The sequence below is a fragment of the Rhineura floridana genome, chromosome 11 (genome assembly GCF_030035675.1).
Source record: "Rhineura floridana isolate rRhiFlo1 chromosome 11, rRhiFlo1.hap2, whole genome shotgun sequence".
Lineage (NCBI taxonomy): Eukaryota > Metazoa > Chordata > Lepidosauria > Squamata > Rhineuridae > Rhineura > Rhineura floridana.
In genome coordinates, this window is record NC_084490.1 from 60,097,594 (window position 1) to 60,119,527 (window position 21,934).

General features: G+C 39.0%; 1 protein-coding gene across 5 annotated transcripts in view; it reads left to right on the plus strand.

Annotated features, from left to right (window-relative positions):
- Positions 1–1,216: 1,216 nt before the first annotated feature.
- The window catches only part of ANKRD17 (ankyrin repeat domain 17), a 145,853-nt gene continuing 125,135 nt past the window's right edge, over positions 1,217–21,934 (plus strand). For 3 of the 5 annotated variants that reach the window (XM_061589849.1, XM_061589851.1, XM_061589850.1), the window contains exon 1: positions 1,217–1,916. In XM_061589849.1, coding sequence (XP_061445833.1) covers positions 1,479–1,916 — 438 coding nt within the window. In that variant the 5' untranslated portion in view covers positions 1,217–1,478. The remainder of the gene's footprint in view (positions 1,917–21,934) is intronic. The other 2 variants (XM_061589853.1, XM_061589854.1) reach the window with 1 other exon arrangement.

Consider the following 21,934-nt stretch of genomic DNA (forward strand, 5'->3'; position numbering starts at 1 on the left):
AGGAGATTATATTAACTCTTCAAGTCAAGAGGTAGGCCTAGCTGCCTTGAAGCAGGTGGTTGTGAGACTGCTCCTAAAGAAACCCTCTTTGGATTCCAAGAAGGGCAATGGTGGTGTCTTGGTAAGGGGTCCATAAAAAACTAGTTTAGCTAGATTTTAGAAGGATTAGACAAATAGAGGACAGACTTATCAGCAGCTATTAGCTATGATATTAAATGTAACCTCAAAGTTCAGAGGCAGCACATATCTGGATGTCAGCTTTTGAGAACAATGTCTGATTTGTAAACTTCCCTGTAAGCTGACCACTGTTGCAAGCAGAATGCTCAATTACACTGATCCTTAGCAAGGTCCAGGAAGGCTTGTATGTTCTTGAACAGCAGTTGGATGCTGGAGTAGAGAAGGCCATGCCTGGGAAAGGAAACAGATTGGTTTGAGTAGTATTTTACTCTTTGCTTTACCTTTCTCTGCTGATGCACCCCAAGTTTGTTCTGGAGTGATTTCTCTTTTCCTTTTTAAGAGGGCATTGTTGTCAAGACCATGGCAGACACAAAGTTCCTCCCCATTATTCAGCTGCTGTTCAGCAATGATTCACATTCACATCTAGTCTGGTCCTGAAATGGAACTTGCACGTAAAACAGTAACAGCAGCAGGGAGAAGTGGAGCAAGGAAAGCTCTGCCCTAACCAGTTTGTTCCTTTCCCCCCCAGCTGTTTCTCTCTCTCAATGGAGCTGAGCAGCAGGAATGTTAGCCCCAGAGCCAAACGATGAGTAAGGTGGTGAGGAGAAAGTCAATCTGTTCCCTCGCCCAAGCATTCCCAGATTCTGAGCATCCAGATCCAGAGATGGATCTTCAGTTGTACCGTCAAAGCAAAAACAGTAGAACACACAGAGAGATAACTAACCCCAAGTACCCATTCAGTACGTCATTCAGAATTCATGTTTGAGCCACTATGTACGCCCTACAAAAATGTTGTTTTGAAGCTGGCAAAACTGGACGGTTAATCTGTTGTGTACTAAGAATTTTCCTTCTTTTTGAAGAGAACCCTCTCCTTCCATCCAGCGATATTTCCGTCAAGGAGAAGGGTCAGTCAGAAATTCCAGGCGGAAGGAACGCATTCTCTACTACAGTAGCACATTTCAGAACAGAAACCAGCATGCCAAAAGGGCGCAGCGCTATGACGTATACTCGCCACCCGGAAACCTAAACTTTGGAGCCTGCGCAGAGAGAGAGCCAAAAGCTCCCCGAGTTAGTACTTTTCCGGCCGCGGTAAAGGACGGCTGCGCTTGCGCGAAAGGACGGAGGAGGCTGACGGAAAGCCGGGGAGGGGCGCATCTGAGGACGGTGGCAGCAATAGAGAAGCGAGCCGGGTCTGGCCCTGGTGTTGGCCTTCGGGATCTCGCGAGAGTGCCTCATCCCCGCGACGGGTCTAGAGGTGACCGGCTCCGTGAGAAGAGACCTCAGCGGTGGCGCGAGCAACCATGGAGCCGCCGCCTCCTGCCCGGGCGGAGGTGAAGGGCAGCGGAGCTGAAGGGAATCCCGACGCCTCCCCGTGTCCGCCTACGGCTGAGGGGCTGGCGCGAGTCTGCGACCTCCTCCTCAAGAACGAGTCGCCTCAACAACAGCAGCAGCAGCAGCCGCCGCCGTTGTCGTCGTCACCACCACCGCCGCCACCTCCTCAGCCTCCGCCGCCAAAGCGGAGCTGGACTCGGCGGCGGCGGCGGCAGCCGGGCGTGGAAAGTGGCGGCGGCGGCAACATCCCCAGCAGTAGTGAAAGCAGCGGCGGGGCCAGCGAAGAAGAGGAAGAGGAGGACGACGATGATGAGGAAGAGGAGGAGGAGGACGATGAGGAGGAAGACGACGATGATGATGACGATGACGACGAGGAAGAAGAAGAGGAGGAGGAGGAAGTGTCTGAGGTGAGTGGGGGGGCTTCCCGGGGTCGCCTCTGCCTCTTGCCATTCCCACTCCCGGTGAATGGGCCTCTGGGGCGGGCAGAAGGAAGGGGAGGCAGCCCGGCGTTGTCCCGCTGATCTGGTTTCATAACCTTGTCGCTGCGGATGACGGCACCAGCTGCAGGGAGAAAGAAGAGCGCAGCGCAGCTGTGCTGCCGGATGGCGACTCCTCGGCTAGCAGCGCCTGCCTGCTTCTGATGCGGGAGGGACCAACAAGAGGCGGGGGAGAGATCGCGAGGGCGATGACCTGACCTCGGGGTGGAACGGAATGAGGGTGACCTGAACCATCTCTGCACGCCTCGGTTCCCAAGAGGCAGCTAAGAGTCCGATTTTTAAGCACGTTTCTGCAGAAGTCGGTTCCATTAAAAATCGAGCAAGCTTACCCCTCAAGCGTTCGTGTTTAGGGGGAGGCAGCTCTAAGGTGTGTCTACCATCATCCTGGCATCCTTCCAGCTGATCACGTGCATGTTTGTTTAGAGAAAAGTCCTACTGAGATCAGCTGGACTTGCTTTGCAGTGTCATGTGCCTATCTCTACCTCCTATTGGCATCCCAGCAAGCAGCATCGGCAGGGTTGTATGGGTCAGTAAGGCAAGCCTCCTAATGCCCTGGGCTGGAAGAAAGAGGAGATTTAGGTGCTTAGAGGTGGTGTGAGAAGGTCTGCCTGCTTGGGCTGTTAATTTGATGCTTTCTTTAACAACTTCATTTCAAAATAAAGTTTTGCTTCCCATGGGTAACTGGTTGGCTACTGTGAGAACAGGATGCTGGACTAGCTGGGCCATTGGCCTGATCCAGCAGGCTGTTCTTATGTTTTAAAAGCTAGTTTCTTATTTTTTATGTTCTGAGTATAGTCTAAGACCCAGCTTTTGAATTGAGTGGAGTGTGTTTCTAAGTAAGTGTTTATCTGTTGCTTTAGGTCAAGAATGGAGAATCTGTGGCCCTCTAGATGTTGTTGACCTACAACTCCCATCATCCCTGACTATTGGCCATGTTGGCCCGGGCAGATTGGCGTTGTAGCCCAACAACATCTGAAGGGCCACAGGTTCCTATCCCTGGTTTAGGTTTCGATTGCTCAGCATCTGTTGCCTTACATCTTAGGCATATTTATTTAGCTTTTGATGAAATTTACTTCTTGTTAAGCGTGCATATAATTGTAGTCTTATAGCATGAATCTAACCATATTCACTCATAAGTAAATCCAGCTTGTTCCAGTTGCAGATACTTCCAGGTAAGTGTGGTTGCAAGGGTTCCATATTTTTAATCTCAAATGGAGATAATTTTTAGACATAGGCATTTTCTTGGTTTTGGTCAAGTGATGCATGCTTAATTTCTGTACTACAACGGCCATAAATGTTTAATATTTTTACAATTCTTTATGCCTTTGAAGGTGCAAGGCCCCAGCCAATTTGATTTTTATATGTACAGTCAACTCTTGAGCCACATAAAGAAGTTATATCACGTGTTCTCAGAAAGACATGCATATATTTATAAATAAATGTGAGCAGCATACTGTTGGGAATATATTGTGTTTAGTGTACAGCTTTTTAAAATCAAGATGTGACTGTAGACAGGCCCTATATATTTCAGCATAGATTTATTCATATGATTTATCTACTGTTAATACAGTGAAGTTCTTCCCTCACTGGCTAGTTCATTGCATTAGCAAAAAGCATTCAGAGCGTATCCCACTTAAATCCTTGAGAGTGAAGAGGATGCCACTAAATTTGAACTGGGTATTATCAGTATGTACATGATATCCAACTTCTTTTCCTCTAATACCAAGGAAACTAGAGTTTCTATGTGTAGTAATGGATTGGATGTGGGTTAATAAATTAAGGCTTAATCCAGATAAGACAGGTACCGTTGACCAGTAAGAGAGCTGAACTGGGAGTGTGGATATGTCTTGTTTTGGATGATGCAGACCTGCACTTGGGATGCTTTTAGGTCCAGCCTTGCTCCTGAATGCTTGGATGGCAGCCGTGACGAGAAGTGCATTTGTGCAGATTCAGCTGGTTTGCTATGTGCAAGTTCAGTTGGTTTGCCATCTGTATCCCTTTTTGCCTAAAGCAGATCTGGCCACCATCTACATCTCGTTTTGCATGAACCAAATCTGGTCACTGTTACACCGGCCTTGGTCACATCCAGATTGGATTACTGTAACATACTCATGTAAAGTCGCCTCTGGAAACCATTCGGAAACTTCAGTTGGTGTAAAATATGATGTCCAGATTGATCTCTGAAACTGGCTTGTATGATCACATTGCTCCAGTTTTGTTTATCTGCATTGGTTTCCAGTTCATATCTGCATGCTATTCAAAATGCTAGTTCTTGTTTATGAAACCGCAAATTACATAGGATTAGGATGTTTGAAGTACTGCCTCCTCCCATATAATTCTGGCAGTATACTTTGTTAATATCAACTTTGCTCTGTGTCCTGCCTTCATAGTTATGGCTGATTGGTATGTGAGACAGGGCCTTTTCTATTGTAAAAATTGCTCCTAGGGGTAGGGGTCAATTAGCTTCTCTCTTTTAAGCTATAGGGGAGGTGGTTTGTTTTTTTACCTAGCTTTTGGTGTGTAAAAATATTTGCCTCCCAATGATGATGGTTTGCTGTTTTCCAATAAAAAATGAATGTATTTTATCTGATTTTATTTCTTTTGACTCACTTTTTAAGGCCCAGAGAAACATATAAATAACTATATATCATGAGTTGCGTATTCATGTTAAAAATAAATGCTTTCCAATGAGAACGGCACTTTCCAACATTAAGGAGTTTGATTACGAAACACCTCTTGAGTTTGGACCGAAAAGTCAGGAAAGAGAACATGTGTTAAGATTTAAGGCTGATGTATTGGTCAATATAATGGTATTGGAAATATAATGGAAATTGATATCCTAGCCTGTGGAAGCCTGCTTCTGTAAGAAAAGAGCTCTTACATGGATTTGACAAAACTATAGATATTGGTGGATGAGCAACAGAATAATTTCTAGAGAAGGAAGGATGGTCACCACTGTTCCCTTGTATATATGAAGAATGCTATCAAGAAAACTAATATAATTGGCTATAGCAATCATAATGGAAATTGTGGGAAGGAGACAACTTCTGTGATATGAAAAGCCTGTGCTGCTTGGGATAAATAGGTCAGTACTGACCAGTTTCCATCTGACAAAAATAATACTTGGCCAGCTGCTCATACCTGTGTTAATCACTTGTGGCCTAAAAGAAAAAGAGTCCAGCTTTTGTAGAGTTTCCCTGCTTAGTCACCTGGAAGCAATTCTCCTCCTCATTGACCAGGTGAGTGGCTGTTACAAGCTTGGTACTGATAACTGTGTGCACAGAAGGCAGTAATTCACTGTGAAGTGGATCTACAGTTAGGAGGTGGGCTGCTTTGTTCTACATGCAGTGAAACTTCTAAACAGCCACATGCATTTTTTAAAAAAATCTTACATATTCTTACAAGAAACTTGGAGCAGCATTTAAGCCTCTTGACAGGTTGTGATGTAGGTTAGACAGAGAGAAACTTGCTTATTTTTAGCAGAGTGAGTACTCAGTGCTGTGATAGATAATCCAGAATGTACTCCAAGGCTGTATGCCTGTGTGACTAATGTGGCCAAATTATATCAATTACATGTTTTCCTCCTCAGTCTCATTGAAATTTGTATTTAGTAAACATCTCCCTTCTTTCAGTATTTAGCTGCTGGGAAGACCATAACACTTATATGCTATATCGTTTTGTTAGTATTTTAAGTTAGGAAGCACTCAATGTTAACACATGGTTTCTTTAAGTCTTGGTAATTGTAGCATTCATAGAACATTCTGTAGGCCCTATATTAACTCTATTTGTTTTAGTTAGGTCTCTGTTGCTCTTGATTTTCTTTTAGAAACTTGGAAAGAGAAATATTCCGTTCTATATGTGTCTGTCTTAAGCACAGAGCACCTGCTGCAGAATATAGAAGAAGTACTTTCCACCTTTTTGCAGGCTTGAGCTAATAGGTTCTTCAGGATGGATTTCTGTGCTATTAAATGTTCCGAAACACTCACTGTGTATGCTGGTAGTAATATTAGTGGTGTTTTCCAAAACCAAAGAGAAACATATCCATCAAATAAGACTTTGCTAACAGTAGTTGAAAACACAGTTAAAACTATGTTTCGTTACGCTGTGAAATATCAGTCTGTACATAATGATCCAAATCCTCTGTGTATGGACAGTATATTCGTCATCTCCCAGTCAGGCTACTGATTTTTCATCTATAAGAACCTTAATTGTGCAGGAGCTTTCCTTTCAGTCGAATGACTTATATTTGATACACAGTACTACTATTCTATGCTTGGACGACTGCGTCACCAACCTTTTCATTTCTATAGTGTTCATATATGATAGTGTTGCATAGAAGTAATTAGTTCAGGTTCCTCCCTCAACTTTTCTACATTCATCCTGATTTCTTTTATTTATTTATTTTTACAATAATTTTTATTCAAATTTTCATAAAACCAGCAAAACAAAATAAAAAAACATAGCACAATAAAAATAAAAAATTTGACTTCCGATTTGTCACAGATCAGCTATAAATATATAATATATATCAAACCTGTCCCTTAATACATACAAAATCACTTTTCTCCATAGTCTATCTTAATTAATCGTCAAATCCCATTGTCATCATTTCATTTTTATCTTTCGACAAAAAGTCTAAGAGAGGCTTCCATTCCTTAAGAAATGTATCTGTCGATTTTTCTCTAAGTAAACATGTCAATTTATCCATCTCTACTAAGTCCATTGATTTCAATAGCCATTCTTCCGTTGTTGGTGTTGATTCCATTTTCCACTTTTGTGCATATAATAATCTTGCTGCCGTAATCATATATAATATTATTCTTCCATATTTCTTTTCTATTTGTTTATCCATAAAACCCAATAAAAAAAACTCTGGTTTTGACTGAATATTTATCTTTAAAATATTTTGCATCATCCTACCTATCTGTGCCCAAAATAATTTTGCCTGTTTACACAACCACCACATATGATAAAATGATCCTTCTTGTTGTTTACATTTCCAACAAACATTAGAAACATTACTATACATTTTTGACAACTTTTCTGGAGTCATGTACCAACGATACATCATTTTATAGAAATTTTCTTTAAGATTATAGCATAATGTAAATCTCAAGCCTTTTTTCCACATATTTTCCCATTGATCCATTTGTATATTATAACCAAAGTTTTTTGCCCACTTTACCATACACTCTTTTACTTGTTCTTCTTCCATATCCATTTTCAGCAAGAGTTTATACATTTTCGCAATTATATTTTCATCATTTGTACACAAACCTATTTCAAAATCAGATTTACTTATTTCAAACCCATACATTTTTTTATCCATTTTATATCTCTCTAACAATTGTAAATAGGCAAACCATTGAGAACTATATCCTTCCTTTGTCAGTTGTTCTCTCTCTTTCATTATATATTCTCCATGTACATTTTCTAAAAGTTCTTGATAAGTTAACCATTTCTCTTTTCCAGTCATTTCTCTTCTATAAAATGCTTCTTGACTTGAGACACATAATGGTATTTTGGAATAAAACCTTGGTTTATATCTGTTCCATATTTTCAACAAAGGACGTCTTATAAAATGATTGTTAAAGTCCACATTAACTTTTACTTTGTCATACCATAGATATCCATGCCATCCCCACTTCAAGTTATGGCCCTCCAAATCCAATAGTCTTTTATTCCTCAATAAAATCCATTCCTTTATCCAGACTAAACAACAGGCAGCAAAATAAAGTCTCAGGTTTGGTAGTCCCAATCCTCCTCTTTCTTTGGCATCTTGTAATAATTTAAATTTAACTCTTGGTTTTTTTCCCATGCCAAACAAATTTAGAAATATCTTTTTGCCATTGTTTAAAAGGTAAATCAGAGGATATTACAGGTATTGTTTGAAACAAAAACATCATTCTCGGCAATACATTCATTTTTATCACGGATATTCTGCCCATTAATGACAATTGTAATTTATCCCATCTTAACAAGTCGTTCTTGATCTCTGTCCATAGTTTTTCATAATTATTATGAAACAACTTTGAATTTTTATTTGTCATAATAATACCTAAATATTTCAACTTTTCCTCTATTTTAAAATCTGTCTTGTCCATCAACTCTTTTTGTTCCCTTGAAGATACATTTTTCACCAACATCTTTGTTTTTTGATTGTTGATCTTAAATCCTGCTAACAGTCCAAATTCTTTTAATTTGTCCATCAATACATTAATTCCTTCCAAAGGGTTTTCTAATACGATTATCAAATCATCAGCAAATGCTCTCAATTTATATTCCTCTTTTTTTATCTTTATTCCCAAGATCCTTTTATCTTGCCTTATATCTCTAAGCAGCACTTCCAAGACCAAGATAAATAAAAGAGGAGATAATGGACATCCCTGTCTTGTACCCTTTTGTATTTCACATGATTCCGTTAACCCCCCATTAACAATTATCTGTGCCTTCTGAGATGTCTAAATAGATCTAATCCATTTTATAAAATTATCTCCAAAATCCATTTGTTCTAAGACCTTAAACAGAAATTTCCAATTCAAATTGTCAAATGCTTTCTCTGCATCCAAAAAGATCAAAGCTGCTTGTTTATCATTTCGTTGTTCTAAGTATTCCAACACATTCCTGACATTGTCACGTAATTGTCTTTTAGGTAGAAACCCCGCTTGATCTTCCTGAATAAATTGTTGCAATATTATTTTCATTCTTTCTGCCAAAATCGTTGTAAAAACTTTATAGTCATTATTCAATAGAGATATCGGCCGATAATTTTTTGTTTTGGTTAGGTCCTGCTCCTCTTTAGGTATTAATGTTATATTAGCATTTTTCCAACTATCCGGAATCTTCCCTTCTTGCAAACTAGAATTCATTGTATACTGTAAAGGTAATAAGAGTTCCTCCTCCAAACATTTGTAATACATTGCTGATAGTCCATCCGGTCCTGGCGCCTTTCCTAATTTAATTTTACTTATAGCTTCAGATATTTCTCTTGACGTAATAGGACCATTAATAGCTTGTCTTTGAAAATCTGTAATTTTAGGCAAATTCTGTTTAGATATATATTCTTCTATTTTTTCAGATGGAATTTCCTGACACTTGTACAAAGTTGAATAATATTGATGAAAAATCCTTTGGATTTTTACATTATCTGTCAACATCTCATCTCCTTCTTGTATCTTTAAAATAAGATTTTTTTGTCGTTCTTTTCTTAATTTATATGCTAACCATTTCCCTGGTTTATTTGCAAATTCAAAAGTTCTTTAGGTTTAGCAAAATTTAATTTCCTTTCAATTTCTCTGTCAACATTGACACTTGTTTCTCTAACATTTTAATTTGATTTACAATAGAAACTTTAGTTGGGTTCTTTTTCTTTTTTTTTTCAATAATTTTTATTCAGATTTTCATAAAACATACAAGACAAAATCATAAAACATTCAAAGACAAAAAACAAAATCAAAAATAGTTAAACAAAAAGAAAAAAAGAAAAAAAAAAACAAAAATAAAAAATAAAGAGTAAAATATTGACTTCCCATTTGTCAAAGATCAAATCAGTTATAAGTCTATAATATATAACAATCCTGTCTCTTAAGTCATATTATAAAATCACTTTCCTCCAGTAGTTATCTTACTTAATCATCAAATCTCATAAACATTACTTTATTCTTTCCACAAAAAGTCAAAGAGAGGTTTCAATTCTTTAAGAAATATATCTATCAATTTTTTTTTCCAGATAAGCATATCGATTAATCCATCTCATTACTAATTATGATAATCTTATTGTCATAACCATAGTCAAAATAAACATTTCAATTAATCCATCACATCAGAATCTGTTAGGTTCAATAATTTCAGTAGCCATTGTTCTATTATCTCTATTAGTTCCATTTTCCATCTTCCATCTTCAGTAGTCTTGTTAAGTCCAGTAATTTCAATATCCAATCTTCCATTATCAGTATTCCATAATAATCTTGCTGTCAAAGCCATAGTCATATAGTAAGAGTCTGATGGGGATTACCTCTATCCCAAATATTTTCTTGCCATCCATTCTGAATAGGTTGCTGAAATACTGCTGTAAAATCATATCTCTGTTCTTTTTTTCAAAATACACTGGGTCATCTCTTAAAAGTTTTTCCATTGTCACATGGCTGCAGTTAATTCCATAGATTTTCTCTATATTGGGCTCCATCACATCATTCCAGTCCAGAAGATTATCCATGCCATTGATAACTTTATCTCTAGAATCTTCATTCATTTCTTCAGAGATAACATTGAGTTCCAAACAATAGATTTTATTTCTAAAGTCCATAGACTCCAAATCTTGTTCCTGTTCCACGTTGGTTCCAATCTCCGGGATCTCCTCTCTCACAGGGACCCCTATTCCAGTCTCCAGGGTCACCTCTCTCACAGGGACCCCTGTTCCAATCTCCGGGGTCTCCTCTCTCACAGGGACCCCTTCCAGGGTCACCTCTCTCACAGGGACCCTTATATCTTTAATCTCCTGCTTCATTTTACTCAATTCAATTTTCATTATCTCAATCTCATCCATTATTTTCTGAAACATAGTTATTTCCAGATTTTCAGCCACTTTCTTAATTGCCATTTTAAAAGAAAAATATAGGAAAACCACTTCTTATTTCAGCAACAATTGGGTTAATACTCCAAACTTGGTGACATCACAGTATAAACAGAGCAGACAGCCTTATCTCTCCAATAGTTAAGTAAACAAAATGCAGTTCCCAGGATCGAAACAATTAATGGCAATCGTCAAGAAACAGATTCGTCAAAATAAAATAGACCAAAAAGAGAGTAGTCTCAAAACAGTATAATATTTTTCAAAATAAAAATCTGGAATAGAAATCCCTCTTCTGTGTATATCTTTAGAATGCAAATCCAGGACAGCTTTTTGCAACAAAAACAGAGATAAGCTATTAATTAGTGCGTAGCAGAGAGAAGTTATGGCTCCCCAGTGAGATGTCAAAAACTGATCAATCTGGCAAATCTCTTTTAAACAGCAACAATTTAAGTCAAGTAAAAGAAAAATATAGAAAGAAGGGTGCTTGCCTGTTAGTGCGTTCTCTCTTAGAAGATAAGGTGAACGTTCGCTTTATCAGATAGAGCTTGCTGTTAAAAATCCGTCCCACCTTCGTCGGCTGGACCTCGTCCCATAAATTAATGAGATCTGGTCGTCCCAACAAAAATAGGCTTTGAGGTTAATCTCTTCGTTTCTCCCTACCCGGGAGAAGTTTAATCAGTCAAAAAAAAAAGAAAAAACTGACTGATATATCTGAATAAGCTTCTTTTGAGGCAGGAGCCCGTCTCAAAAGCAGGCACAGGCTAAGTCACCCTTCCCGGAAGTGCCGTTGGGTTCTTTTTCAATTCTTCCTCTTTTTGTTTTATTTCTTCCAAGATTAATTGCATTTTCTGTTGTTTCTTCTTTTTTAATTCAGAGTTACATTTAATAAAATATCCCCTCATAAATGCTTTACTTGTATCCCAAACAATATTTTCATCTGTTCCTTTATGTAAATTGTGTTCAAAAAACTCTTTTAATTTCTTGTTACATTCTTGCACTATTTTATCATTCTGTAATAAAGATTCATTAAGTCTCCATCTAAATCCAAGATTTTTTTTTTTGAAAGTCAATATCACTGGATTGTGATCCGAAAAGGTTTTTGGTAATATATCCATTTTGGAAATGTCTTTCACTAAATTTTTAGACATCCAGATCATATCAATCCTCGAGAATGTTTTATGTCTTTCTGAAAAATAAGTAAATTCCTTTGCATTGTCATTTATATATCTCCAAGCATCCACCAATTCTAGATTTTCCATCAATTCAAAACAAATCTTCAGTAATTTACCCTGTGTCTCTTTAATATTTTTCTCAGAAAGTCTGTCCATTTTTGGTAAAATTACTCCATTCCAATCACCCATAACACACCAATGATCATATGAAAACTCTGACAATTTTTCCATAAGTCTTGTGTAAAACCGTGTTTTATCTTCATTGGGGGCATAAATGCCCACTATCAAAATTTTTATACCCTGTAAAGTAATTTCAACCCCCACAAATCTACCACTATCATCCAATAATATCAATTTAGGAAACAATTGTGGATTAATATAAAGAACAACACCATTTTTTTTTTGATCCAGCCGAAATAAATTCTTCACCCAAATTTTTACAAATCAAATATTTGGAATCTTTCTTCTTGATATGAGTTTCCTGTAAACAAATTATATCCAATTTTAATTTTTTCAAATAATGAAACACTTACTTTCTCTTTTGCGACGTATTGGCTCCATTTATATTCCAAGTTAGATATTTGTAATCCATCTTTAAGCATGTATTTTAAAAAGTACCTGATGCTCCCTTTAATCCATCATCTTCCTTTCCCTCCTCTGCATGTTCCTGTTGACTTTGTTTCCCAGGAATTATATCCATGTCTTCGGATTTGTCTTCTTCCATGTCTTTTGAAGCTTTTCTCAAAAAATCCCTTGCTTTTTGAACAGTATTCAATCGATATTTTTGTTGTCTGAATGTAAAAATCACTCCTTCTGGAACATCCCACCTAAATTGAATTTTACATTGTTTAAGTTTTTCTGTAAAGAAAGCATATTCTTTTCTCTTGCGTAAAAGTCTAATAGGGATTTCTTTCATCACCAGTATTTCCTTGCCATCAATTTTAAAGATATTATTGAAGTGTTGTTGTAATACCATATCTCTGGTTCTCTTTTTTACAAAATGCACAAGCACATCTCTTGGGATTTTTTTCATTGTTGCATATCTTGAATTGATTCTATAAACTTTATCTATTTCAATTTCCATCAGGTCTTCATTCCAATCCAAAAATTTTACCAGAGCATTAACCATTTTATCTCTGATATCTTCACCTGTTTCTTCAGGAATTGCACGAAATCTCAAACAATATTCTTTATCTCTCAATTCCATCACAGCGATATGGTCCAAGTTTTTTTCCAATTCCAGATTTAATATATCTGTTCTATTCTCCAAGATTTGCACCTTTCCTTTAACATTTTTTACCTCCTGTGTTACTTGCCCAATTGTGCCTTTAATCTCATCCAATTCTGTTTTGATATAATCTTTTGTATCTTTCAATTCCATCTTCATTTTATCAAATTCATCTTTAATTTCTTGTCTATCCTGTTTCATCTCTTGTTTGAGATCTTGTTTAAGATCATTAATCCCATCCATTATTTTCTGGAACATGTCTGGGGAGACAGCCCCTTCCTGTGCATCAGTTGAACCTCTTCACTCCAGGGCCTTAGCTGCTTTCCTAGTTGTCATTCTTGAAAAAAAAACTTTTAATTTCTGCTATTAACCAATGTTCCCAAACCTAGAGGCAGTCTGTTTCTTTTTTTTCCCCCAACAACAAAAGAGTTAATATTCCAAGCCTGTTAATGTGATCTAGCCGGCAACAGTTCTTATCTCCTGCACGTCCAGGAATGCAAAACAAGTTTGGTTCACAGCACCCAGCCGTCAGCAACATACACGAACAGCAGATTCGTCCAAAGAGAACAGTCCAAAAAAAAATAGTCCCAGATATATTTCCTTCAAATAATCAAAACATTTTATCGGACAAGTTGCCTCTCATCCGTTTTAACCTTTATAATTCCAAATTCAAGCCAGCTTTTTGTCATTAAGCTATAAATTAAGTTCTTTAAATTTTCTTTCTTCTTTAATTTTGTATAAAGGGAAAAAAGTGTCACTCAACCAGGTTTCTCAACTGCTGATTCGTAAACAAGTCTCTTTTACTGTAGTAATTTAAACCAAATGATAAGATTTAGACAGAAGGAGGCTCGCTCGTTAGAGAACGTTTTTAAGAAAAAAAAAGTATTGCTTTTTTTCAGCACAGCTTGCTGGAAGTCCTGACTTCGTCTTCTGCTGCTAGATAAGCCTTCTTATCTCAGGGGATTCCTGATCAATTCCAGCTATCTACAGCTCAACGAAGTTCCGTGGATAATCTCTTCGGTTCACCTTTATCTTGGAGAACATTTACGCCAGTCAAAAATTCCTCTTGACTGGTTTTTAACTGAAAAAAGCTTCCTCTGAGACAGAGCTCACTCAGAGGCAACCACCAGCAGAGCACTCACTTCCGGGAAGCCCATCCTGATTTCTTTTATAAGGTGCATTCAAATGAAGAGAAATAACTGATGTTTATAGAATAGCTGTTATAATGCCTCTGGTCATGATGACCCATGTTTTGGTCCCTGGCTGCACCATCAGGCCACTGTTGCTACAGTACTGGAATCTGAGGATGGCATTTGAATTCCCAAGATATCCTCACTGCAGGGTGAGGTAGGAACAGGAGTGGGCCTAGATCCTGTGGTCTCTAGTCTGTTTTGAAAATGAATTATTATTCTTTTTAAACTTACCTTTTTAATATAAATATATTGTATACTGCTATTTCATTTTTTAAAAAAATCAAAGTGGTTTACAACAAATAATAATAATACTTTAAAAACTATATAGTAAAAACCATTAAAAGTACAGTTAAAACAAAGGTTAATTATTGTAAAAAGACATCTACTTAATTCTCTGCATAAGCCTGGTGGAACAGAGAGGTTTTCAGCACGTGTTCAAAGGTTAAAACAGAAGGCTGAATCTGCGTTGGCTGAGCATTCCAGAGAACTGGGCCAATGACACTGAAGGTTCGATTTTGTGTTGATGTTAAATAGGCCTCACTCTGGGGATGACCAACACAACTCCTGCCAATGATCTCAGTGATTGAGCTGGGATATAAGGGTTCAGACGGTGCCTAAGATACCCTGGACCTAAGTTGTTCAGGGCTTTGTAAATTAATGCGAGGACACAATCTGGTTTGGTAGTGGATGGGCAGCCAGTGCAGATGTTTTCAGAGTGGTGTCACATGTTGTTGACCGTATGCCCCATCAGCAGTCTGGCCACTGCATTTTGTACCAGCTGAAGCTTCTGAACCAGGGCCAAAGGCAGCCCCTCATAGAGGACATTGCAGTAATCTAGCCTTGAGATTACCACCGCATGGACTACAATGGACAGGCTATCCCTGTCCAGGAATGGCCATAGCTGACGCACCAGACAAAGTAGGTAAAAGGCACTCCCAGCCACAGAAGATAGTTGGGCCTCTAAAGACGAAGATAAATCCAGGAGTAATGCTAAGGTACGGTCCTGCTCCTTCAGAGGGAGTGTGAATCCATCCAGAACTTGCCTATCTCCTGGTCATGAAAACTACCTACCCAGAGAGCTTCTGTCTTCCAAAGATTCAAGTACAGTTTATTGGCCTTTATCTAGTCCACTACAGCATTCAGACACTGATCCAGAGCATTCATAGTCTCTCTTGATTGAGATGTTATGGTTCTAGTTTTCTTTGCTTAAACTCCTTTATGTTTCTGGCTGCCTGATTTGTATTTTTAGCCAGACACTGCAATATGGGCTGTGTGTATATTAATTGTACAAAAGTACTTTAGGCACTCTTCCTCTTGCGATCTATTGCCATTTGTTCTGTATAGTCCAGAGACCAGAGGCCTAGCTTGTATATCCTCCTATGTTCTAGGGTTTGTAAATCTTACCAGCTGCGCTGACTCTTACTGTCCCTGGGATCTCATTGTTCCTGATTATTATGCTGCTTGTCTCTCCCTCCTGCTGCCATTTGGCTGACACACTTTGTTAGCTCCTGCCTGTACCCAGGAAATGAGATCAGGAACCAAGGGGTCTTGAGAGAGCACACCACGTAGGGTAGCATACCTGCTCTGAAAATGAAATGAACTGCCTTCAAGTCAATTCTGACTTATGGTGACCCTATGAATAGGGTTTTCATGGTAAGTGATATTCAGAGGTGGTTTACCATTGCCTTCCTCTGAGGCTGAGAGGCAGTGACTAGCCCAAGGTCACCCAGTGAGCTTCATGGCTGTGTGGGGATTCAAACCCTGGTCTCCCAGGTCGTAGTCCAACAGTCTAACCACTACACCACACTGGCTTTCGATACCTGCTCTAGACATACTTAAAAATATAGACTGACAGTTCCATCATTTAAGGACTAGACTTCCCGATTCCTTTTAACAATTTTTTGGAATAGGGTCAACCATAGGGTAGAACCATAGCTGCCTGGTGGAAACAGTGGTAAGGTTCAGGATGTTAATTTAGCTGTAATTTTTTTATATATATTTAAAATGTTTCTTAACTACCCTTCATTGGAAGATTTCAGGGTGTAAAGACAATTTATATAATATAAATGCAGACTTTAAAAAACAATTTAGAATATAAAACAAAAGAACAAAAGCAATTACAATAAAAATTATATCAAAAGTGTTTGGACAAATATGAATGTCTTAACTCAGTGCCAGAAAGGCTGTAATGTGAGAGAGGGCAGTCCGAAGTTGGGGCACCACCACAGATAAGGTTTCCTCCTATATAATGTACTCCTGCTGGGGGGAAGGGCGTGATATTAATTTAATAAATAACAAATAATAATAATAATATAATGTACCTCTGTTAAACAAGACTTGGGGAAGGCCTCTACAGAAGATTTTAAGATACAGTAGGGCCCCACTCATACAGCGGGTTATGTTCCGGACCCCCGGTGAAAAGTGAAAACTGCTGAAAAGCGGAACTCATTGAATAGAATGGTGTGCAATGCCCGAAAACCGCCGTAAAAGTGGAACAAGAGCCATATAAGTGGGGCTTTAGTCTAATTGTGTCTAATTGAGACCGCCGCATTAGCGAAGTGCCATAAAGCGGGGCCCTACTGTATGGGCAAGCTGGTGATTAGGTCACCATGTCTCCCAACTCCTAAGACAAAAGGTAGCATCAAAGATAGCAGTTCAAGCTCTTCCTACCTACTTTATATGATTTTTTTAATGCATTATAAAAAAATTGTCATGTCAGTGAAAATACAAATACTGCCCATGTTGCAGTTTGGAGGCTGTGGCTGTGAGAAAGTGGCTCATAACAGCTCTGCAATGTAGTCTGTTGTGGGGATTTTTTTGTGGGAAGAGAGCTTAGGGACATGCAGGCAGATAAGCGTAGTGATTTTGATTGCAAAAGCAGCCAGTACAGAAAGAGATAATAATTCCTACCGTAGGACCACTGTTGCAGTTAGCTATGCATCCTCCCCCCTGTATTTTTCTATAAAATTACTTTCTGCTGCTTGCTTGTTTGAATTTCTACCCTGGGCTCCTACTGGGAGGAAGGGCAGGATATAAATCAAATAATAAATAAATAAAATTTCCAAGGGGAAAAGCATCCATACAAAACATAAGTAGTAAAGCAGCCCTCTTCAGACCCCCTCTTCAAACAAATCTAGTGCTTGGCTGTATGCAAAAGCTTTGTGCACCATGGAATAGTGTGCAGCTGCATTATATTTTTGCCCCTAGCAAGTGGCACATGTAAATTCCAAATCAGCCAGGAAGCTGGGAAGGGTGTTGGACTCAAACTGTCTATTGTGTGAGTCTACAGTGCAACTGATTTGGTTCTACCACCACTTCTTGTGAAATGTTCTGGCACCAATCATATCTGGATGTCTCATAGATACAGAGGAATATGTTTGCATAAACTTCCCCCAAACTTGGGGCTATTAGCAGCTTCAATTTCCCTTCTCATGAAAATTGTTATGTATGTTTATTTAAATAATGCTTCATGTCCCAAGCATCTTAAAATAGTAAATATATAAGTATTTCATCTTATATAGTATTTCATCTCAGTAATCAAGCTGAAGTACTGTTTACCTTGGACATTGTCTATGCTGGCAAAAAGTGGGACGGCTCCTGCTCCTTTTCCTGTATTAGGACTGGCAGATACGTTACCAGCAGGACTATGTTTTGCTGTCCACATATCGACGTAAGAACTAGTAGACATTGTCTAATTGTTAGGAATTTATTAGGAAAGTTTGATTTGCTACTGTATTTTCATTGGAAGTTGTAATTGTTGCTTTGTTGTTGTTACCTTGTTATTTAATTTTTGTAAATTGTATTGTTTTTATTGATATATATTTCTATATTTGTGTTTAATTTTTGCAAGCCGCCTTGAGGGCCTTTTGGCCAAAAGGCGGGGTAGAAATAAACTATAATAATAATATGTAAAATAAAAAACTACTATATAGATAGCATCAAAAACAAGGCAGATAAAACAAGCAATTGAACAATAAGAACAGCTGAAAAATCTAAAAGATAACATCAACCAGCATTGGAAAACACATTAACCCAGGCCAAAAGCTTGTTTGAACAAGGAAGACTTTACACGCTAGCAGAATGCCATCAAAGGAGGGAGGTCAGATGGGCTTCCCCAGGAAGAAGGGGAGTTACACACCTTGGGTGTAGCTATCAATAAAATATTTTCCCCATATCCCTGTAAGATATGTCCCAATATTGATGGGGATGCAAAGAAGAGTATTTGCTACACCTGTGCAGGCTCCTTATAAGAGAATGCAGTCTTTCAGATAACCATGCCTCAAGCCATGAAGGGTTTTATAGGTCATTATCAGCACTTTCAATTGTGGCAGAAAATTGAAGGGAAGCCAGTGGAGTCGCAAAAGTGAAGTTGTATGCTCCTAGGAACTGGTTCAGGTTAGCAGGCTATTAGTAGCATTCGGGTTGAAGTTTCCAAATGCTTTGCAAGGCCAGCTCCACATGGTGTGTCAAAATAATACAGTCAAGTTGTAATTAAGATTGTGTGTTGCCATGGCCAGAACTGATACCTCAAGGAATGGGCACAGTTCATGTATCAGCACAAGCTGTGCAAACACTCTCCTCGCCTCTGTTAACATCTGTGCATCCAGACTCAGCACTGGGTCCAAGAGTACACCCAAAATACAAGGGAATTTCTACCCTATCTAACACAAGTTGAATTCTATTCCCTGATCTGCCATTCTACTGATCTGAAGCATCTATATATTTCCTGGATTAAGCTTGAATTTATTCACCATTTCCTCTGTAACAGATTTACAGTCCAGAACCTGTAAGGTGCATGAACCCTCCTGGAGATACACAAGACTTTGCCACCTATTGCCATCATACTGTCAGGAATTGCTGGATGTGGGTACAGCTCCTCTCTTGAACCACTGAACTGCAAAAGTTGCAACTTCTCAATAATATGTCATCGGGGCCTGGACTGACTGTGCTCCCCTGGGCTGGCTGTTGGATCTTCCTGGGCAAGGAAGAGTATAAGAGGACTTTCTGTTTCATCTGAGCCTTGCTGGAGCAGCAAGGTCTTCCTCAGTTCTAGCATGTTCCTAGTTATTCTTTAGTCCTGATTTCTTGCTTGCTGCTTACTCCTGCCTCCTGGTTTGTTCACTGATTCTGACTTACTCATTGAGTCCTGACTCTTGTCTAGTCCCTTGGCCCCTGGTTTTTGGGTCCTGGTTACTTTAGACTCTTGCTTATGGCTTAGCCTTGATTCATACCAGGATGCATTGCCCTGCCGTCCCTGCATGGTTCCTATTGCTGCTCATTCTGGGTTCTGCATCTTCTATAGGAAAGAACGTGTAGCACTTGAGAAGTTTAATGTGATGAAAGAGACAAATTGCTCTATGTATAGTTTACGTTGTGCTTCTAATGTAGATTAGTAAGTTAAAAGCCTTGTGACATTCTGTGTAGCTGTATCTCTTAAACCTGAATAAATTTAGTCTTAAATAGTTTCAGAGGGATAGGATCACATTTATAGTTTAAGATACTTGTAATGTTTTCTAGCCAAGGGAACAGAACTGTCTTGGATCTTCCTTCTACATCTAATGCACACTATTCTGGTAATTCATTGGGTAAATGAACTTTTAATGAAAAATAAAAGCATTTTTTTTGCGTGTCCCGAATCTTCATGAACAGATACCAGAAGTATTGCCTGTCAAAGTGTAGTGTTCTTGATGCTAAGAGATTATATTCCTACCTCCCTCCCTCATCCCCTTAAACTTCCATTGCATAGCAGCGTTGCTCCCACCTTAGCCTTAGTTTTTTTTAGAATACAAAATGACTACAATTTAAGACTTGATAGCATTAACTTCCTGGTTCTTTGTTGCATAATGATTTGTGGAAGAATTTAGGCTACTACCTTACTTTGTACTTCCAGGTAAGTCTCACTGAACTCAGTGGATCTTACTACTCTGTAGACGTGTATAAGATTGAACTGTAAATCACATTTGCTACTACAGCAGATGGAGACAAATCTTCATCTGGAAGCAATACATATGGACTAACATTTAAAACCTGAAGTATGAAACTTGCAGAACGATTCTGTAGTTGTATTAAAAAATGTACTGCCTTCAAGTCGATTCTGACTTATGGCGACCCTGTGAATAGGGTTTTCATGAGGCTGAGAGGCAGTGACTGGCCCAAGGTCACCCAGTGAGCTTCATGGCTATGTGGGGATTTGAACCCTGGTCTCCCAGGTTGTAGTTCAACACCTTAACCACTACACCACATATTCCAACTACCACATATTATATGAGGAGAAAGGAGAGGTAGGTTGCCATCCCTGCATCCCATTCTGAAACCATCCCTGGGCTCCTGCTGGAAGGAAGCGTGGGAAATAAATGAATAAACCAGCTGAAGTGAGATTGCACAAAAGAATCTTTATCTCCCACACCCTAGCAACAAAGTAAGAACACTTGTGGTAAAGACATAGCTTTTATTGATCAGTATCCAGAATGAAATAAATTCTGAAAGGGAGAGAAATATGCGTAGGATTGTCAACCAGTCACCCTAGCAATATCTCTGTGCTTTGGACAGTAGCAGGTGTAGTTTCCCTTATAGCACAAACTCCCTGGTAGGAACACCTTCATACATTGCATAATTATAATGGAGCTTTCATGGATGCAGACATCTGCCCTGAAGAAATAAGTTAATAAATCCTGTGGAGAAGCAGCTAGGAGAATCCTGGTCACAGCTCTTGGTAATGAAGTGGGTCTCCCTACTAGCTTGCATAGAGCAGGATGTTGGATGAATCATGTAGCTGTGGGAGAACAAGGGGAAACACAGGTGGTACTGTATTTGTAAAGAATGAGAGAAAAGGCAGTGGCGTCAACTGAGCACTCAGCCAGGAGACTGCAGTGATTGTGAGTATACTCAGCTCTTTTCCCTGTGGTATTTGCAGTGTAACCGTATGTGTGTTGATAGCATATTCTGCTCCAGGCATCTGAGCAAAGTGTGGCCAGAAATGGCAATGGTTGGATGAAGTTCTTGGCCTTTCTAATAGGGAGCTTACCTGCATGCAGACTTGAGTGTCTCCCCTGTGGGCAGGAAACCATGCTTCTTGCTGATGGTGAGGGAAGAGTGTTAGAGCAATACGATGTTCAGGTATAGCAAGGACGGTGAGGAAGACCAGATCTTCACAGCAGTTATATTTTGTAATGTGTTGTTTTCCTTTCCCTTGCTTACCTATCTTGGTACTCTCAGTTGTTGGAGTACAGTTTGATATTGGGTATGTGTCTGGAGTCCTGAGGCAGGGTATACTGTTGGGTTCTAGGGGGAGGAGTTGTTAGCGCTGTGTGTTCTGGAGACCCACTGTTTTGTGCATAGTAACCTTCCCTTATAATTTCACATTGCCAAATTTCCCTCTCGTGAACTCTGAAGATGAGGCTAGGAAGCTAAAACCCATGCCGTGCACCTTATTTGAGTTGTTCCTTGCCTCTGTGTGGTTTGTATATTAGTAGTGGTGTGCTGTGATTGGGTGCTGAATTGCACCATACCCTATGCTCTCTTGTGGCAAGATGGACAGGGCAGTTGTTGATGAGATTATGGTTTTTGCTAAAAGACCATGGTCATATAGATGGTCTATAAATGTCCACAAGATAGAACAGATGAAATCTTTTAAATATCTAAGTGTTGTCTTCCAAGCAAATGGTAGTTGGAAGGCACATGCAGAATATGCTGCCCAGACAGTTCAGAGGAGTTCTTCTGCCATATTAAACTTTTTTCACATCAGAGGAGTACAGTTAAGCTGT